This window comes from Oryzias melastigma, linkage group LG16, assembly GCF_002922805.2.
Source record: "Oryzias melastigma strain HK-1 linkage group LG16, ASM292280v2, whole genome shotgun sequence".
In the NCBI taxonomy this organism is placed as follows: domain Eukaryota; kingdom Metazoa; phylum Chordata; class Actinopteri; order Beloniformes; family Adrianichthyidae; genus Oryzias; species Oryzias melastigma.
This window is the reverse complement of record NC_050527.1, coordinates 21,270,943-21,286,893: the sequence shown is the minus strand read 5'-3', so window position 1 is coordinate 21,286,893 and position 15,951 is coordinate 21,270,943. Positions and strand designations below refer to the sequence as shown.

Here is a 15,951-nt window from a genome sequence, read left to right as displayed (position 1 = left end):
TGTTTTTAGGATCTTCCTGTGTTTTTATTTTCCTTTTTTTTTTTCTTAAACCACAGTTGAGGGTAAAAACAGAAAACTACTCTAATTGTGTGATTGCTTAGTTAGCATTCACACTATAGTGATTCTCCTGCTCCTTTCTGTACATTTTTTGGCTTGTAAAAACTTTCAGCAATCTTGGTAAAACATTCAGCTTGTTCAGGACATTACTGCTTATATTTTTCGTATTGATAAGCTTAATAGTTTTTAAAATATTGAGTATGCTCCATAGGAAATGAAAGAGAAAGTCTTTCAAAATTATGAGTACGTTAGCAACAAGGCTTTAAATTACAGCTGGGAATAGATAAAAAAAAAAAAAATAATTCATTGCAAACCTGGGAAGAATTAATCGCAACAAGCTTTTTTTTGTTTTGTTTTGTTACAGTATTTGCTGACCACTCTGCAAATAGTCACAATATAAAATCACATGTTGGGATATGCTGGGATTAATCGCAATATTTTACTTAGATTTTATGACAATATGCAGCTTCTGAACAAAAACACGGCATGGAAGCCTAAATCGGCAAGGTGAAGCGGAGGACCACTGCTTATCAAGATGCAATTCATTTGCGTTTGTGAATATTAATGCATTTATTCCGTTTGATTAATCACATGTGTTAATGTTTACAGCCCTACTTTAAATATATTCATGTTTTCATCTTTTATAGTAATTTTCAAAAAATTTGTGGTTGGCAAATATGTTAGCATTATGCTAACATTTTAGCTAATTTGTTATCTAGTACGGTATGTTTGAAGTTTAGTTAATATTTTTGGAACATGCTAACATTTTTGTTTAATTTGTTATATACTGAGATTTTTAAAGGCTAATTTAGAGTTGCGCTTCTATTTTAGCAACAGGCTAACATTTTTAACTAATTTGGTTTACTGAGGAATTTTTTGCTAGTTTGGAGTTTAGATAATATTTAATCAACAAACTAGCTTTTTTGGGCTACTTAGGCATCTACTAAGGTTTTTTTTTTTTTTTTTGGCCAAGTCTGGCACATTTTTAAACAACACACAAAATATTCCAAAATGTGCATATTTTAGAGATTTTTTAACTATTTTACTACATTTTCAGAAATTTAGCTCGACTTCAGTGCTCTTTCATAGTTCTTTACAAAATATCCAGTCTTTTTAGCATATATAACATTTGCTAATCAATGCTTTTGCATTTTCAGCAAATCCCTTCAGCAATTTAACTACATTGTGTCACCATTTCCAGCAAAAAGTCTCCAGCGACTACTTTCAGCAAAAAACATTCACACTGATGATGTCACATAACTTTTTAAATTTATCATGTGTTGTCATATTTTGATTTATTTTATTGATTACATTATATCTGTTAAAAATTACCCCAGAAAAGTGATGATGTAACTTCTTAATAATAACTAAAAGTTAATAACTTTTTAAAAGTTTTTAAAAGTGTTCTAGGGTTAAGGTACATTTTATAAAGGTTTCTAGGACAGTTTCTGCAGAGTGGCAGGATTTCATTAGAATTTCACCTCCCAGTTGTGGGGAGGACCATTAAGGCACAGCAGCCCTCTCCTTTGCTGTGAGCTCTCTGTTTACACATTCTTCCACTATTTTACAGTCCCTTACACCCAATCTAACATTAGAGATTTAACAAAAAGTGGCGAGCAATATTGGATCTATTGTATCCAGATTTTGATCCAGATTCCAGCTCAGATGAAGGAAACAAAGACGCACTATAAAAAAAAAAACATTGGATCAGTTACCAGAAGCTCTGTAATTTGTTACATTTAATTTAATTTGTTTTCATCAAATTACATTTTTATGGTTGCTAATTTACTCAACTCAAAAATGTAATTTGATTTAAAACAAATATTTTTCACATTTATGATCTCAACATTCATCAGGTACTTACATTTTCTGTATTGATCAATCGGGGCAGTTTAGTTTTCTAAAAATTTCCAAAACTATTTCATTCAAAAAAAAATCTCCTTCACAGTTTTAATTTTACAAATTTATACACATTTGTTTAGAAATACATTAAAAATATATTATTTAATTTGAATATATTTTTACATTCATCTGATCCAGTTCGCATACTGTAAATGTATCAGTGAAATAATGAGATTGTTAATATCATCCAGTGTTACATGGATTCTCTAAAGGAGAAGTTCTAACTAAAATGTTCAGATCATTAACATTGTAAACACAGTGCTGCTTCTCCTGGAGGACGTTTCAGGTTGACCACTAGGTGGCGATCGCGCTATAGAAGTTCACTTTATTCAAGAAGAAGACAGCTTTTCGAGGGGAAGAAAAATGAAGTTTTAGACCACAAATACTTACTTTAAAAATTATTTTCTTGAAAGAGTTTGGAAAATTGATGCCTGTAAGTGAATAATGATGTTCATTTAGTCAGCAATGTATTTTTTTGGTCAACCGAACGTTAGCATTAGCCGTCCTATGGGAAATTCTATTGAACGTTAGCATCAAGCTAGTGGACTTTAGCTTTGTGTGCTAAATCGATTTATATCTTTTGTGAATTGATTATTGATTTATTAAGCTTGAATCGATTCAAATCGATTTTTTCAACCCAGCCCTACAAAATAGTCCTAAATTAATCAAAAACTAAATTAGTCAAAAACGTTAGCCTGTTGCTAAAATAGAAGCTAAATTCTAAATTAGCCTAAACAAACCTCAGTAGATGCCATGTTAACCAAGAAAAAAATCTATCTGAATTCCAAAATATCCCCCAAAATTCCTAAGTAAACAAAATTAGCCAAAAATATTAGTCTGTTGCTAAAATAGAAGCTAAACTATAAATCAGCCTTTTAAACCCCAGTAGATAACAAATTAGCCATAAACGTTAGCATGTTGCTAAAATAGAAGCTAAACCCCATTTTTGGAAAATTACTATAAAAGATTAAAACATAGCCCATGATTATGGGGCATATTTTGCTCAATATTTAAAAAACTATCAAATACCAAAAGTTCTAGCATTAATGTCCTGAACCAGCTAAACGTTTTGATGCCAAGAATGCTGAACTTGCTGAAAGTGTGATTGAGTTTTTACGTGCTGAAGAAAGGAGAATCACCATAGTGTGAACACTAACTAAGCATTCATACTACAGCCTCTGATCTGCTTATGAAACATGCACGCTGTTGGTCCCGCCGCTCCAGCCGGCCTCAGCTCCACTCCGGGGTTTGCAGCTGCCGTCCTCCTGCTGTCAATGAACATCCAGCGCCTCCTCTCCTCTCCAGGCTCCGCTCTACGTCCTTCCATCGCTCCGCCTCTTCTTCTCCTCTCTCCCTCTCCTCCAATCTACTTTGCCTCTCTCTGTCATTGCATCCATTTTTTTTTTTTTTTTGCATTGAAGAAATCTCCAAGAATTAGGCTGTACGGAGCTAAAGAGAGCGACGGAGGAGGGTTAAGGGCTCCTAAGGAAAGCAAACAAGGGCGGACGGGACATCTTTGACTCCATCATGCCAGTATAAGGATGGCAGCGATGGGTTAGGCGGGATTTACCATGACTGCAAAATAAAAGGCAAGACTTCTTCTAATCATCCCTAAATTTAATTTAAATACCCGAATGGACGGAAGCTGATGTTGGGAACAGGTTGTAAGCCTTTGATTCTTAAGGTGGCACATGTCAAACCTCTGCTTTTAGAAACAAATGCTGTCAATAGCAACAGATTGGAAGATGAACATGTCAGAACGCTATATATTTATATGAATGTTGACTGTCCTTTTCCGTTCTTTTAGCCGCCGTGTGTGAAAGATGTCTGCCCCACATGGGCCCCGGGGTGGCCCAGGGCCTGCCGCCGCCGCCGCTGCTCCCTCAGCCGGCGCCATGCCGGAGATGCCGGACCTCAGCCACCTCACCGAGGAGGAGAGGAGGATCATCCTGGGCGTCATGGACCGCCAGAAGAAGGAGGAGGCGAAGGAGCAGTCAATGCTGAAGTAAGGAGGGCTGCTTGGTGTTGCTTTTGGTGCCTCCTCCTGAGGGGGGGTATTTACCCACGATCACGCGTGACAGTCTCTGGGATGACAGTCGGGCTTCGAGATGTGCTTCCGCAGTTTGTTGTGACTGTTGTACTACAGCGGGGCTGGGTTAGCCGCCATTTTCACGTCAAAAAGCGTGCTTAACCTTTCCCCACGAACGTCATCGAGATTACACAATATGACAGAGGAGCGATCGTTTAAGGTGTCCTCTTTGGTGATGGAGCTGCGTGCGTGCGAGCGAGCGTGCGTGCGTGACAGCCCCCCACCGCCTCCCCTTCTTTTGTACAGATGTCGCTCGGAGCCGTTTCAGCACCACGGAGCTGTCCACTGCCACGCTCCGCTTTTAAGGTGGACCGGAGAATATCCGCGCGGAAGTCAGTCAGAACGCGGAACGTTACTATCTGTCGTCTCCACGTGGCCGCAAGAGCACGCTCATTCAACACACCGAGCAGGGGAGATTCATCTGACGGATCCATTTATTGATTAATAACTATTGTCCTGCCAATATGCCAATTAACGCTTAAGCGGGAATAGGGGAAGCAAATAACTTAATTTGAAACCCTTATATTTCCATTAATATGCATTATTAGGCCTATAATGGTAAAAATAGTTTATCCCTGTTTATTTTTAAGAGTCAGCATCACTACTAGCTCCTGAATGCATTCATTTTGTTGATCCACCAAAAACAACAGTGTTTTTTCATAAAAGCAGATCAAAATGTACTAAAGTTGCATTACCTGTGATAATGTTGAATGCTTTTTTGCTGAAAGTCGCTGAAGACTCTGAAGCTTTTTTCTGAAAATTGTGACGCAATTTACTTAAATTGCGGAAGGTATTTACTGAAAATGCAAAAGCTATTTGCAAAATGTTGAATTTGCTTAAAAACTGGCAAATTTGTTAAAGAACTATAAAAGACTGCCGAAGTTAAGGTACATTTTTGAAAAAAAATTGTAATAAAATTTCTTTAAAATCCCTAATACATGCCAATTTTATAAAAAAAATATTTACTGTGTTGCTTAACCGTTTAACACCAGAGCTACTGTGTTTTTTGTTGTTTGATTTACAGTAACTTTTCAACCGATAACAAGATCAACAAAATTCCAGTAGATTCTCCTTCAGAATCTACTGGAATTGTCGTGTTAACGGTTAAAAAGTTGCAGTATGTTAAAGATTTTGTGTTTAAGCGTCACTGGCGACGCATCTGGTGTTAAAGGGTTAAATATGAGCTAAATTCCAAATTAGCCCACAAAACTTTAGTAGATGCCAAATTAGCCAAAACAAATCTAGCTTCTTGCTTAAATACTAGTTAAACTCCAAAATACCCTAAAAATATCAGTAAACTAAATTATTCAAAATGTTAGCCTGTTGCTAAAATAGAAGCTAAACTTTAAATCAGCCTAAAATCCCCAGTAGATAACAAATTAAACAAAAACGTTAGTATGTTGCTAAAATATTAGCTAAACTCCAAACTAGCTCAAAAACCGAAGTGAATTCCAAATTAGCCAAAAAGCAAGGTTGTTGCTTACATATTAGCCTAACTCCAAAGTAGCCTATAATTAATCGGTAAACTAAATTAGAAAAAAAAAATAGCATGTTGTTAAAATAGAAGCTAAACTCTAAATTAGACTAAAAACCCTAGTAGATAACAACTTAGCCAAAAACGGTAGCGTGTTGCTAAAATATTACTTAAACTCCAAAAACACATAAAATAATGCAGTAGTGGCCAAATTTGCCAAAAAGCTAGCACATTGCTTAGATACTAGCTAAACTCCAAAAAAGCCTACATTTTCTCAGTAAACTCAATTAGTAAACAATGTTAGCTCATTGCTAAAATAGAAGCTAAACTCCAAAATAGCATAAAAACACCAGAGGCCAAATTAGCTAATAAAAAATAAAATAAAATAAAAAATAGCACATTGCTTAAACACTAGCTAAACTCCAAAATAGCCTTAAATTTCTCAGTAGACTAAATTAGTCAAAAACGTTAGCATGTTACAAAAATAGAGGGTACACTTCAAAATTGATTATAAAAGCCCCAGTAGATAACCAATTAGCCCAAAAGTTATCATGTTGCTAAAATCTTAGCTAAACTCCAAATTAGCATAAAAACCTCAATAAATGCCAAGTTACCAAAATGAGCTAGCATAATGCTAATATAACAGCTCAATGCAAATTTTTTGGGGGAAAATTACTATAAAAAAGAAAACATAGCCCGTGTATATATTTAAAGGCTTGTCGCCAATCTATTTAAAATACTGCATTTTAAGACTTTCTCATTCATTTCCTTGGGCATGCATTTTAAAAACTATAAAGTTTATACATAACAAGAGTCCAAGCAGTAATGACCTAAACGAACTAAACGTTTTTATATCAAGTTTAGTGAAATTGCTGAAAGTGTGATTGTGTTTTTACTTGGCGAAAAACGTACGGAAAGGAGCAGGAGAATCACTCTTGTATTTTCTAGAGTTTTTGTAATTATTTCTGAGACTTAATGACCTCAACTCCCCTTGGGCCAGTCAAATGGCAGACCGATCAAAGGGTGATGTCCCTACATGTTGAGTTTCTGCATCAGTTATGAAGACAGGCTCATGCCCATCGAAACTGCACGAAAGCCCGGAAACACTTCATCTGAATGTAGCCTAAATGTTAATCCACGTTTTAGAGGATTAGCATCATTCCTGCACACTCCACTGCAGGAGTTCTGCACTTTTTTTTTTAATCTTCGCTGGAATATTAAAGGAGGCAAAAGTGTGCAATCTCCTCCTCGTGCAGCTGCATGATAAACATGACTCATGTACTCCAAGACACGGCTACCTCAGCTGCCGCAGTACGTGACAGTGTGAATCATCCATACTTTTTTCTCCCATTCCCCTCTCCTTAAGAGGTACCTCCTCCTTCAACCTTATGACCACACATCTGCCCTTTTTCCTCACTTTGGGGTAAAGGAGTTAGGGCGGTTTTAGTTGACCTGACTTGGACAGTGATGCTGAAATATTTTGCTGTAGTTCTTAAGATTTAACAAGCTGAATACATAGATCAGAGGTGTCAAACTCAATTACACAATAAACATTTATTGAACACTCTAAAATGACATTTTTAAAACTATAACTTTTTAACATAATTATGAACTAGATATATAGCATTACCTGTGATAATGCTAGTGTGAATGCTGTAAGCTGAATTTGGCTGCTGAAGATGCTAGTGCTGATGGCTGAAGATACTGAAGCTAATAGCTGAAAACGCTTAGGTAATAGCTGAGAATGCTGAAGCTGATTGCTGAAAATGCTTAGGTTAAAAGCTGAAAGCAATAAAGCTGACAGCCAGCTAAAATATTAGCTAAATGCCAACTTAGCCTAAAAAACAAGCAAACAAAAAAAATTAGGTTAGCCAAAACAACATGTAGCTGAAAAATATAGCTAAACCTCAAAATATAAAAAAAATGAAAAAAAGCCCGAATTAGCCAAAACAGCTGGCGTGTAAATATTACCCTACCTCCAAAAAAGTCAATAAAAGAAAAAGAAAAGCCTAGATTAGCCAAAACGGCTAGCATGTAGCTGAAGTAAACACCAAAACAGCCTAAAAGACAATAAAGTCTATATTAGCCAAAATAGCTAGCGTGTTGCTGAAATAGCTAATAGCCGAAAAGCTTTTAGTCAACTAAAATATGAGCTAAATGTCAAATTGGCCAAAAAAACTAAAAGTAAGAAAGAAAAAATTAGGTTAGCCAAAACAGCTAGCATGTAGCTAAAATATTAGCTAAACTCTAAAACAGCCTAAAAATAAAAAAAGCCAAAATCAGCCAAAACAGCGGGCATGTAGCTGAAAAATTAGACAAGAGTCAAACAGCCTAAAAAAATCTTAGTAAATGCCAAAATATAGTCAGAAAAGCTAGCAGATTGCCAATTTCTAAAACCTTTAAAATGCATTTTTTTAACATAAATATGAATGTCAGCAATATTATCCCAGAATAATCACTTCAAACTTTAAATAACTTTCAATATTTTACTCTCCATAAAAATATATGTTGTCAAAATTATAGAAATATTATTAGAATTATTCAAAATAAGCACAAGATAACATCGGCCATTAATAAAAATAAAATAAAATCATGTGGAGGGCCGGATATATTTACCCAGAGGGCCGGATCCGGCCCTTGACTTGGACACGTGACAAAGATACTAGCAGTTACAGTTAGCTTTAACTTGCATTAGCTTGTGAATTGCAATACACGATAGGGGTGTAACAATTAATTGATCAATTGATTTATGCTCCTATGATCCAACCAGATTGTTGAGGCAAGTTGTTTATCGACCTAAACTGTTATAAAATCATTTCTGAATGAAAAAAAATGATAAATGTTGAAAAAATTCTATTTGGATTGAGGCAGTCCAATGTGTGGAAACTCTTTGAATTTTAATTCAACAAAGACGTAATTTGGATTATTTTGATGTGGAAAAACAACTTTGTCAAACTTAAATGTGACTGGATTTGACATTCATTATTGTTTACTTTTTTGTTTGTACACTTCTTTATTTTACTTGATTATTTTGAAGAAATAAAAGGAATGTGGAAAACTTTACCTGTACTGTTCAGTACCAGGTCTTTATGTCTGAGTCTCACTGCTGGAACTTTAGGAGAAAGATCCATTTTCAGTCAATGAATCACAAATTATGAAATGAATCGTTACACCCCTAATATCTGAACAAGATTGTACTATTCTCTGACAGGAGAAGTATTTATAAGTTTTCTGCTGAGGTGTCCGACGGCTTAGCAGTAAAGTTTCCTTCAGTTTTCACACATCATATTATCTTTACATACTTGGTGACTCATAGTGAGTCACACAAACAGTAAATCCCCTCTTCTTTCTTTCTTTTTCACCAGTGAATCACACAAGCGTCACATATCCTGGAGCAGATTCAATATGCTCAGCCCTGGGATAGGTACAAATGCAGAGGATTAACTTGTCATTTGTTTTTTGTAGCGTTTGCAGACATGTCAGAAATGAAGCTACCTTGCAGCTTCTCCTCTGACCCAGTCATGGTCTGCTCCCCTTGCAGTTTGGGTGGGTGTTTCAGGAAAGTATCTGCTCCAACACTGAAGTGTGTAATCTAACAGAGGGAATCCTGGGAGAATGAAGAAGTGAATGAAAGGAGAGAAAAAAGCCTCCAGCTGCAGGGTGTGCCAACTTTCTGCTATCTCACTGAAGGCGCCACGGAGAGTGTGGATGGAAATGCAGCACTGCTGACTCGCACGTACAGTAATTAGCTTCTCTCTGGCTGCATATTATTTGTCCAGTGTGTTTATATTCATTTGGAAAATGTGCTGCATCAATAGAAAATCCATCTGATGAAGTGGAGTGGTGCTCTGCATATCTGTAGCTGTTAATGTAAAACAATGCTAATGAAAGCTCATAAACGCTGCTGCGCTCAGACGCACTTGTTGGTCATATTTTCAATACTTTAGCTTAAATCGTGCAATGTTCTGTCTGCAGTTAATCATGGCAACAAGAATACAATATTCTGGTGTAATAAAGGAGAAAAAAAGAAGAAATCTTGGCTGTGGGAGGGGGATCAGCTGTGATGAAGTGACCCACAAAAAGCCTGGAGCTTCACTTCTCCTTCCCCTCTGATTGTACCTCCTGCTGTGGGTGTTTGGTGTATTGATAAGGAGCAGCAAGCTTTTCCATTCTGCCCTTTCTAGTGATGACACAATAAAACATTTGTGAGATAGAAGCTAATTTTAGCTAATATTTTAGCATTATGTGAGCTGTTTTAGCTAATTAGAAATGTGTCTAGTTTTTTTAGGCTAATTTGGAGTTTAGCTAATATTTTAGCATTATGCTAGGTGTTTTGGCTAATTTAGATATTTTTCAATTTTTGTAGACTAATTTGGTGTTTAGCTAATATTTTAGCATTATGCTAGGTGTTTTGGTAAATTTAGAAATGTTTCCAATCTTTTTAGGCTAATATTGTGTTTATCTAATATCTTAGTATTATACTAGCTCTTTTGGCTTATTTACCGGTATACATTTTTTCCATTTTTTTTTGGCTAATTTGGTGTTTAGCCAATATTTTTGTATTATCCTAGTTTTTTTGGCTAATTAAATTTTTTTTCCTGTTTTTAGGCTAATTTGGCATTAAGTTAATTTTTCTGAAACTTTCAGCTTTAGCATTTTCAGCTATCAGTTTCAGTATTTTTAGCTGCCCCATTAAGCTTACAGCATTCCCACTATTATCACAGGTAATGCTATATATCTAGTTACTTTTGTAATTAATTACTCTCAACACTGTTTATGGAAACTAACTGCCCCTCCATGCACTGATCTGCCAAATCATCCTTTTAGATGGTGGAGCTGATGTGTGTTGGTGTTCAATTGAATTCCTCCCATTTCCTTCTCAAATGTACCCTTCCTGTCTCTGGCTGCACGTGCGTGCTCACACACCTCCCTCTCCCACCTGGCTCCTCCATCAGATTGCACTGCACAGCTCAGTGTACCAGCTGGGGTCAGTGCTTCAGAGAGGCCCCGTCTCCCTGGAGGTTTTGGGTTCTCTAACACTCTGAAGAGAGGAGCTCTGCTGAAGTGCTGTGCACACACATTACAGCGGCCTGAGCCTCCCGCTCTCCTGGTCTACTGTACACGTTCATGGTTTCTGTTTTGGACTGAACAAACTATCCCAAGCGGCACGAAATCTGAGCAGCATGAGTGACGTCAAACTCCAGCCTGGTTTCTGGAACCTGTGACAGCACAGTGCTGCAATTTATGTCTGGACTGCAAACAATGCAAAAGCAGAGTGTGCCAGGTCTAATGCAGCTTCACTAAAAAGAGATCTTTTAAAGGCAAAGAGTTCCTAAACTGGTAAAATACCAAAAACATATGACTTATTCTTAATTTCTCTTCTCTGCATTTTTTGCATCATGTCCCACAAGCTAGTAGGAGATCATGTAAACCATTATAAATTGATACCGGCTTGCAAGGCCAAGTGGGCCCCATATGGTTTAAAAGTGGCAGAAAATGTGGGCCCCAAATGGGCTCGTCCACAATTTCTGTGGTGGTCCCACCTGTGTTTGCCCACATTGGCGGAAGTGGAGACTCAGTGGGATAGCTCGCTACGCTAACAAGTCGCCAGGCTACCTGTCCCTGGACAGAAGGGCAAATGTGGGGCCACCGCGGAAACTGCAGACAAACCCATTGGGGCCAACATTTTCTGCCCAGTTTTAAACACGGGGACCTGGTGGCAGAGAAGATGGTGGCTGAAAATCATTAGCCGGAAGCAGAAATTCCACAAGATTTCAGAGTTGTGGCCACTTTTTATAAAAACTTTTTTTTGTGTGTGTTCAGGATTAGCTTAAAGTCCTAAAGTCCCTATGACAATGTTTTAATTGAAAAAAAACATTCCCAGTAGTGTTTTAATTAGATTATGAAGTTTTTATCCAAAGTCCCACAACCTAAATGTCTTAAAAAAAACATTTTCATGTTGATCTGAAGCCTCTGTTTCCAAAATCTCCTCTGAGGGGGTGTGGCTTTTGGAGCTAAGCAGCTCCCCCCCCAGTACCCCTCCCCCCCACTGGTTGGGTATGTTTACACGTGAAAAGGAAGCGTGGGAGGGCTTACTCAGCACCAAAAGTCCCACCGACAACTCCTGCCAATCTGCAGAAACTAGAAAACGACACAAAAAATTGCATAATCCTAATTAACCCTTACACACCTGAGGCGACATCGGTGACACTAAAACACAAAATCTTGAACACTCTGTAACTTTTCAACCCTTAACAGGTTCAATGTCAGTAGATTTTGAATCTACTAGAATTGCATTGATCCTGTTAATAACTAAAAAGTTACAGTAAATCAAAGAACATAAACACTGGAGCTCCGGTGTTAAAGGGTTAAGAGACCACTGGGAATGCTTTTTAAAATAGATCAAAACTTAATCATAGTTGGAGTTTAAATTAAACTGAAAGACCTGTAACTAAACATTAAAAAAGGCAAACAATAAAAGGTTTTCACTGGACGATTTACACATTACATGCTGTTCCGTGTTCCTTTAGCCCCCTCACTCATGCATAAACACTGTGGAAAGAGACAATTCTGTCCAACTCTGGGGTCCTGGCCTCACCCTACATGGGAAATAAGACATCCTTGTACAAATTACATGAAAATATGCTACATTTATGGAAAATGTTTTTCTTGAGAACTCATTTGGTTAGTATTCCTTTTCAACAAAACAGTGGAAAACATCAGAACATGAAAACAGGTCAGCATTTTGGTATTTTTGCATGTTTCTTGCACGACAGTCAGCAGGCGTACAGATGCACTGATGAACATAGATGTGCTGCCTCAGTTGGAAGCAGCTGTGAAAAGGCTTCAGTCTGATGAATGCAGTTAGAGGGTGAATCATTTTCCATCACTTTGAGAAGGGATGGATGTTTCTGTGATTTTAGTGTTAGCAGGTTCCTGTAGTGGTGCAGATGTGGGGCAGATGTGCAGCCTTATTACGCTTCTGTACTCTGATTGTTTGTGTCGCTCCATATTTAATTGCTGTGTAGGTGTCTCATGTTTGGATTCCTCTGATTGAGGCGAACAGCTCATCTAGTTCATGAAATGCTGTCACTTTCTTTGATTTGACAACAAACAATGTCAGCAGCTCAAATGGAACGCAAAAGAGTGATGTCTGCCTGATGAACGGAGTATTTCTTATTTTAAATGATTAAATAGAAAGGGGTAGAGCTTGGTGTCGCCAATAATTTCCAGAATCAATTATATTTGATTCACCAGAGCCTGGATTGATTCAATTCCATTTTTTAAATTGTTCTGATCCACTCAGTTGAATTTAATTCAATTCAATTTTGAGTTTACACATTTAGAGACATTTGTTCAGAAATACATAAATAATCTATGTATGTTTTGAATATATTAATCTGAGACAGTTAACATAATGTAAAATGTATTGTCAATTGTTCTGCCTCTCCTGGAGGGTGTTTCAGTTTGGCCATTAGGTGGCGATCGCGCTACAGCATTAAACCTTGTTCCAGAAGAAGAAGAAAGCATGAGCAAAAACCGTTTTTTTTTTGTTTTTTTTCGGCCGAGGGTTAAGTTGATCAAGCGTTAGCATTAGACGTCCTATGGGAAAACCCATTATACGTTAGCATTAAGCTAACGGACTTCAGCTTTATGCGTTAAATTCATCTCTACTTTTATGGATTGATTATTGACCTATTAAGCTAAAATCAATTCAGATCGATTAATAGATTTATCAACCCAGCCCTAGAGAAGGGAGGAGTGCAGGTTAGTGCAAGTTCTTAGTTTGTGGGTTTTGTTTATTTGTTTTCTTTTGGTAGTTTTGGTTAGAGAGAGCTGCTGACTCAGACGGTCAACATGTCTGGATCAGCAGTCTATATGACTTATTTTATGTTTGTCCAAGGAGCCACCATGGAGAGATAAAAGAGCCACATGTGGATCTGGAGCTGCAGGTTGCAGACTCCTGGTTTAGGTGCAGCCAGATACAGCTTCTGCTCCAAGATGGTTTCCAGCTTCCTAAGGGAGCAAAGAGAGCATCGACCTTGGTCTCCAGTCCGTTCAGTTTGTCATTCTGAGTCTGTACAGTTCTCAGTGTCCAGTCCGCCTTTCGCTGTAAGGAAATGAAGGAAGGAAATGAGAACAGAGGCAAGAGGAGGAAACATCCACGAGAAGATGACTGGAGAAACTCTGACGTCTGTGATGGTATCATGTCCTGTTGCTCTGTGACAGCTCCAGCTCCTATTGACAGAGCAATCAGCCTGCCATCTCTCTCAGCCCGCACAGCAACAGCTTCTATTATCTCCCCACTTTGTTTCAGCATCTGCATTTGTCAGCACGGGTTTTATCGTCTTCAGAGCTTTTATCACTTAAGGAAGGTTAAGAGGGATTTTCCTGTCCCTTGCTGAGGAGATTCGGATGCCCTTGCCAAAACATGGAAGATACTGGAATAAGCTGTTTTGTTCAGCATTGGATGAGGAAAACGGGGAAGGAACGGACATAGACAGACATGAACAAGCTTTGAAATGACTAACTTGTGTCCACATCTATACCATTTCAAACAGGAAGTAGCTGCTGGTGCGAGTTGTTCTGCTCCTCTTTTTTATCATGTTCTTGAACATTTTTTTTAAAGTTATTCAAAATGCTTGAATAAAAGAGTGTGGTTTAATTTTTTAAAGCTTTTGAAAGTTTATTATCATTGCTATTGTTTTCTGCTGTTATCAAAACTCAAGTGGTATTTGAAAACTATAATTTAAAGAAAAATACAACACATTTCCTGTAAAGAAACAGGTAATATAGAAGAAATGTTTGCATTAGAAAAATTGTAATTTCTCCTTATTTTGTTCAAAGTTGTATTTCTCTGAGAATATTATTGAATATTTTCTAATATTGGACTTCAAATAAAGATATTTGAATCCAAAGGTTTAGAATGAGTTATCAGACAACTGATATGAGACAGATATGGATGTGAAAACACACTTAATTTTCTTTATTTTTCAAAAAACAGTAGAACAATCTAAGATAACATTAAGTACCAGCAATGAGAATGGGCGATTGCTGCACTCAATGGTTCCTGTCACTGTGATTAACAAAAGTGATCAGATAACAGCAGTTAGTAAAATACAAGCCATCATACAAACTGGTTAATATTCATTCATTTATTATATTTTTTAGTCATTTCATCATATTATTTTGATGATTATTGAAAGGCATCGGAGGAGAGTAACCCACTCATTGCTGTTACTCCCTTTTTGATTAACAGCAATGAGATTTTAGCATAAAATTAGCAACTGTGCTAAATTGAGCCACTTTGCATTTATGGTAAAGCATGAGCACACGGAGCCCGTTTAAGAGATTTAAATTAAAATTTTAATTTTAAAATCAAGTTATATATTTCTGGAAAATACTATGGGTAACAAGATGGAGATTTTAGATTGACCGTCTCTGACTATATAAATGTTTCTTTAAGTGAAAATAAAAATAAAGGCTATAACTTACCTTTGATCTTGCCATGATCAAAGGTGATGACTCCCAGCAGAAAATGTCACGGGTGGAATGTACCAAATGTTTAAGAGCGGGAAATGTGTTCAGTCAACAGCAATGAGTCAAAACCTGGGGACAGCAGTAAAAGGAGAATTTTAACCAAAATATAATTATATTTTTGTAAAACTTCTGTTTTACAAGTGTAGATGTCACAAAGAGTAGGACCTAAATGCAGAAAAAAAATCTGATTTTGTAAGAGTTTTGTTGATGATGAATGTGATAAAGTGTAACATTTGGCTGTGGGGACACCCAAGAAATGCTATGAATCAGCCTTTTACAAATATTTTAAATATATATCAATACAACTTCCACAATGATTTATGTGAATGATGCTTTGAATTGCATAAATATATTGTTTTTTATGTCATTAACTGTATTTACGCATTATTTATTTATGTAATAATGTGCTGGGGACGTAAATGTTCCTCTTTTGACAGAATCACCTTGTAATGTTTGATAGACAGATACTCACTAACCTGGACTGAAGTGTTAAGGGCGTGGCCTTCCAACCAGCGCACTCCCGATTGGGGAGAGTGGTTACCATAGAAATCAGACCAATTTGAACCAATTATAGCTCACTGACAGTGACGTACAGTGAGGTAAGTGAGGCTGTGCCTCACCAGTAAAATATAGCTTAAAATTTAATAAAATCAATAAAATGAATATACTTCTTCATTATTAAAAATATAAATAAAAAATTATATTTAGACATGTCTATTTTATGATTACTTTTTTCTGTGTGGATTTTCAACATTTATTTGGTAAAAAAAACAAAAAGCAAATTTAGGTGTTTTCTGATCAAATACACGAGAAGGACTCTTTATTTTTCAAAACTCATCACTGACAATAAACACAACCCCCAGTTTCTTTTTAAGACTATTGATTTTTT

At 36.8% G+C, this 15,951-nt stretch overlaps 1 protein-coding gene across 19 annotated transcripts in view; it reads left to right on the top strand.

Moving 5' to 3' along the window:
* Positions 1 to 3,026: 3,026 nt before the first annotated feature.
* rims2a (regulating synaptic membrane exocytosis 2a) overlaps positions 3,027 to 15,951 on the top strand; it is a 206,111-nt gene continuing 193,186 nt past the window's right edge. For 9 of the 19 annotated variants that reach the window (XM_036216125.1, XM_036216124.1, XM_036216117.1 and 6 more), the window contains exons 1-2: positions 3,027 to 3,548; positions 3,767 to 3,964. In XM_036216125.1, coding sequence (XP_036072018.1) covers positions 3,783 to 3,964 — 182 coding nt within the window. In that variant the 5' untranslated portion in view covers positions 3,027 to 3,548; positions 3,767 to 3,782. The remainder of the gene's footprint in view (positions 3,549 to 3,766; positions 3,965 to 15,951) is intronic. The other 10 variants (XM_036216127.1, XM_036216130.1, XM_036216122.1 and 7 more) reach the window with 3 other exon arrangements.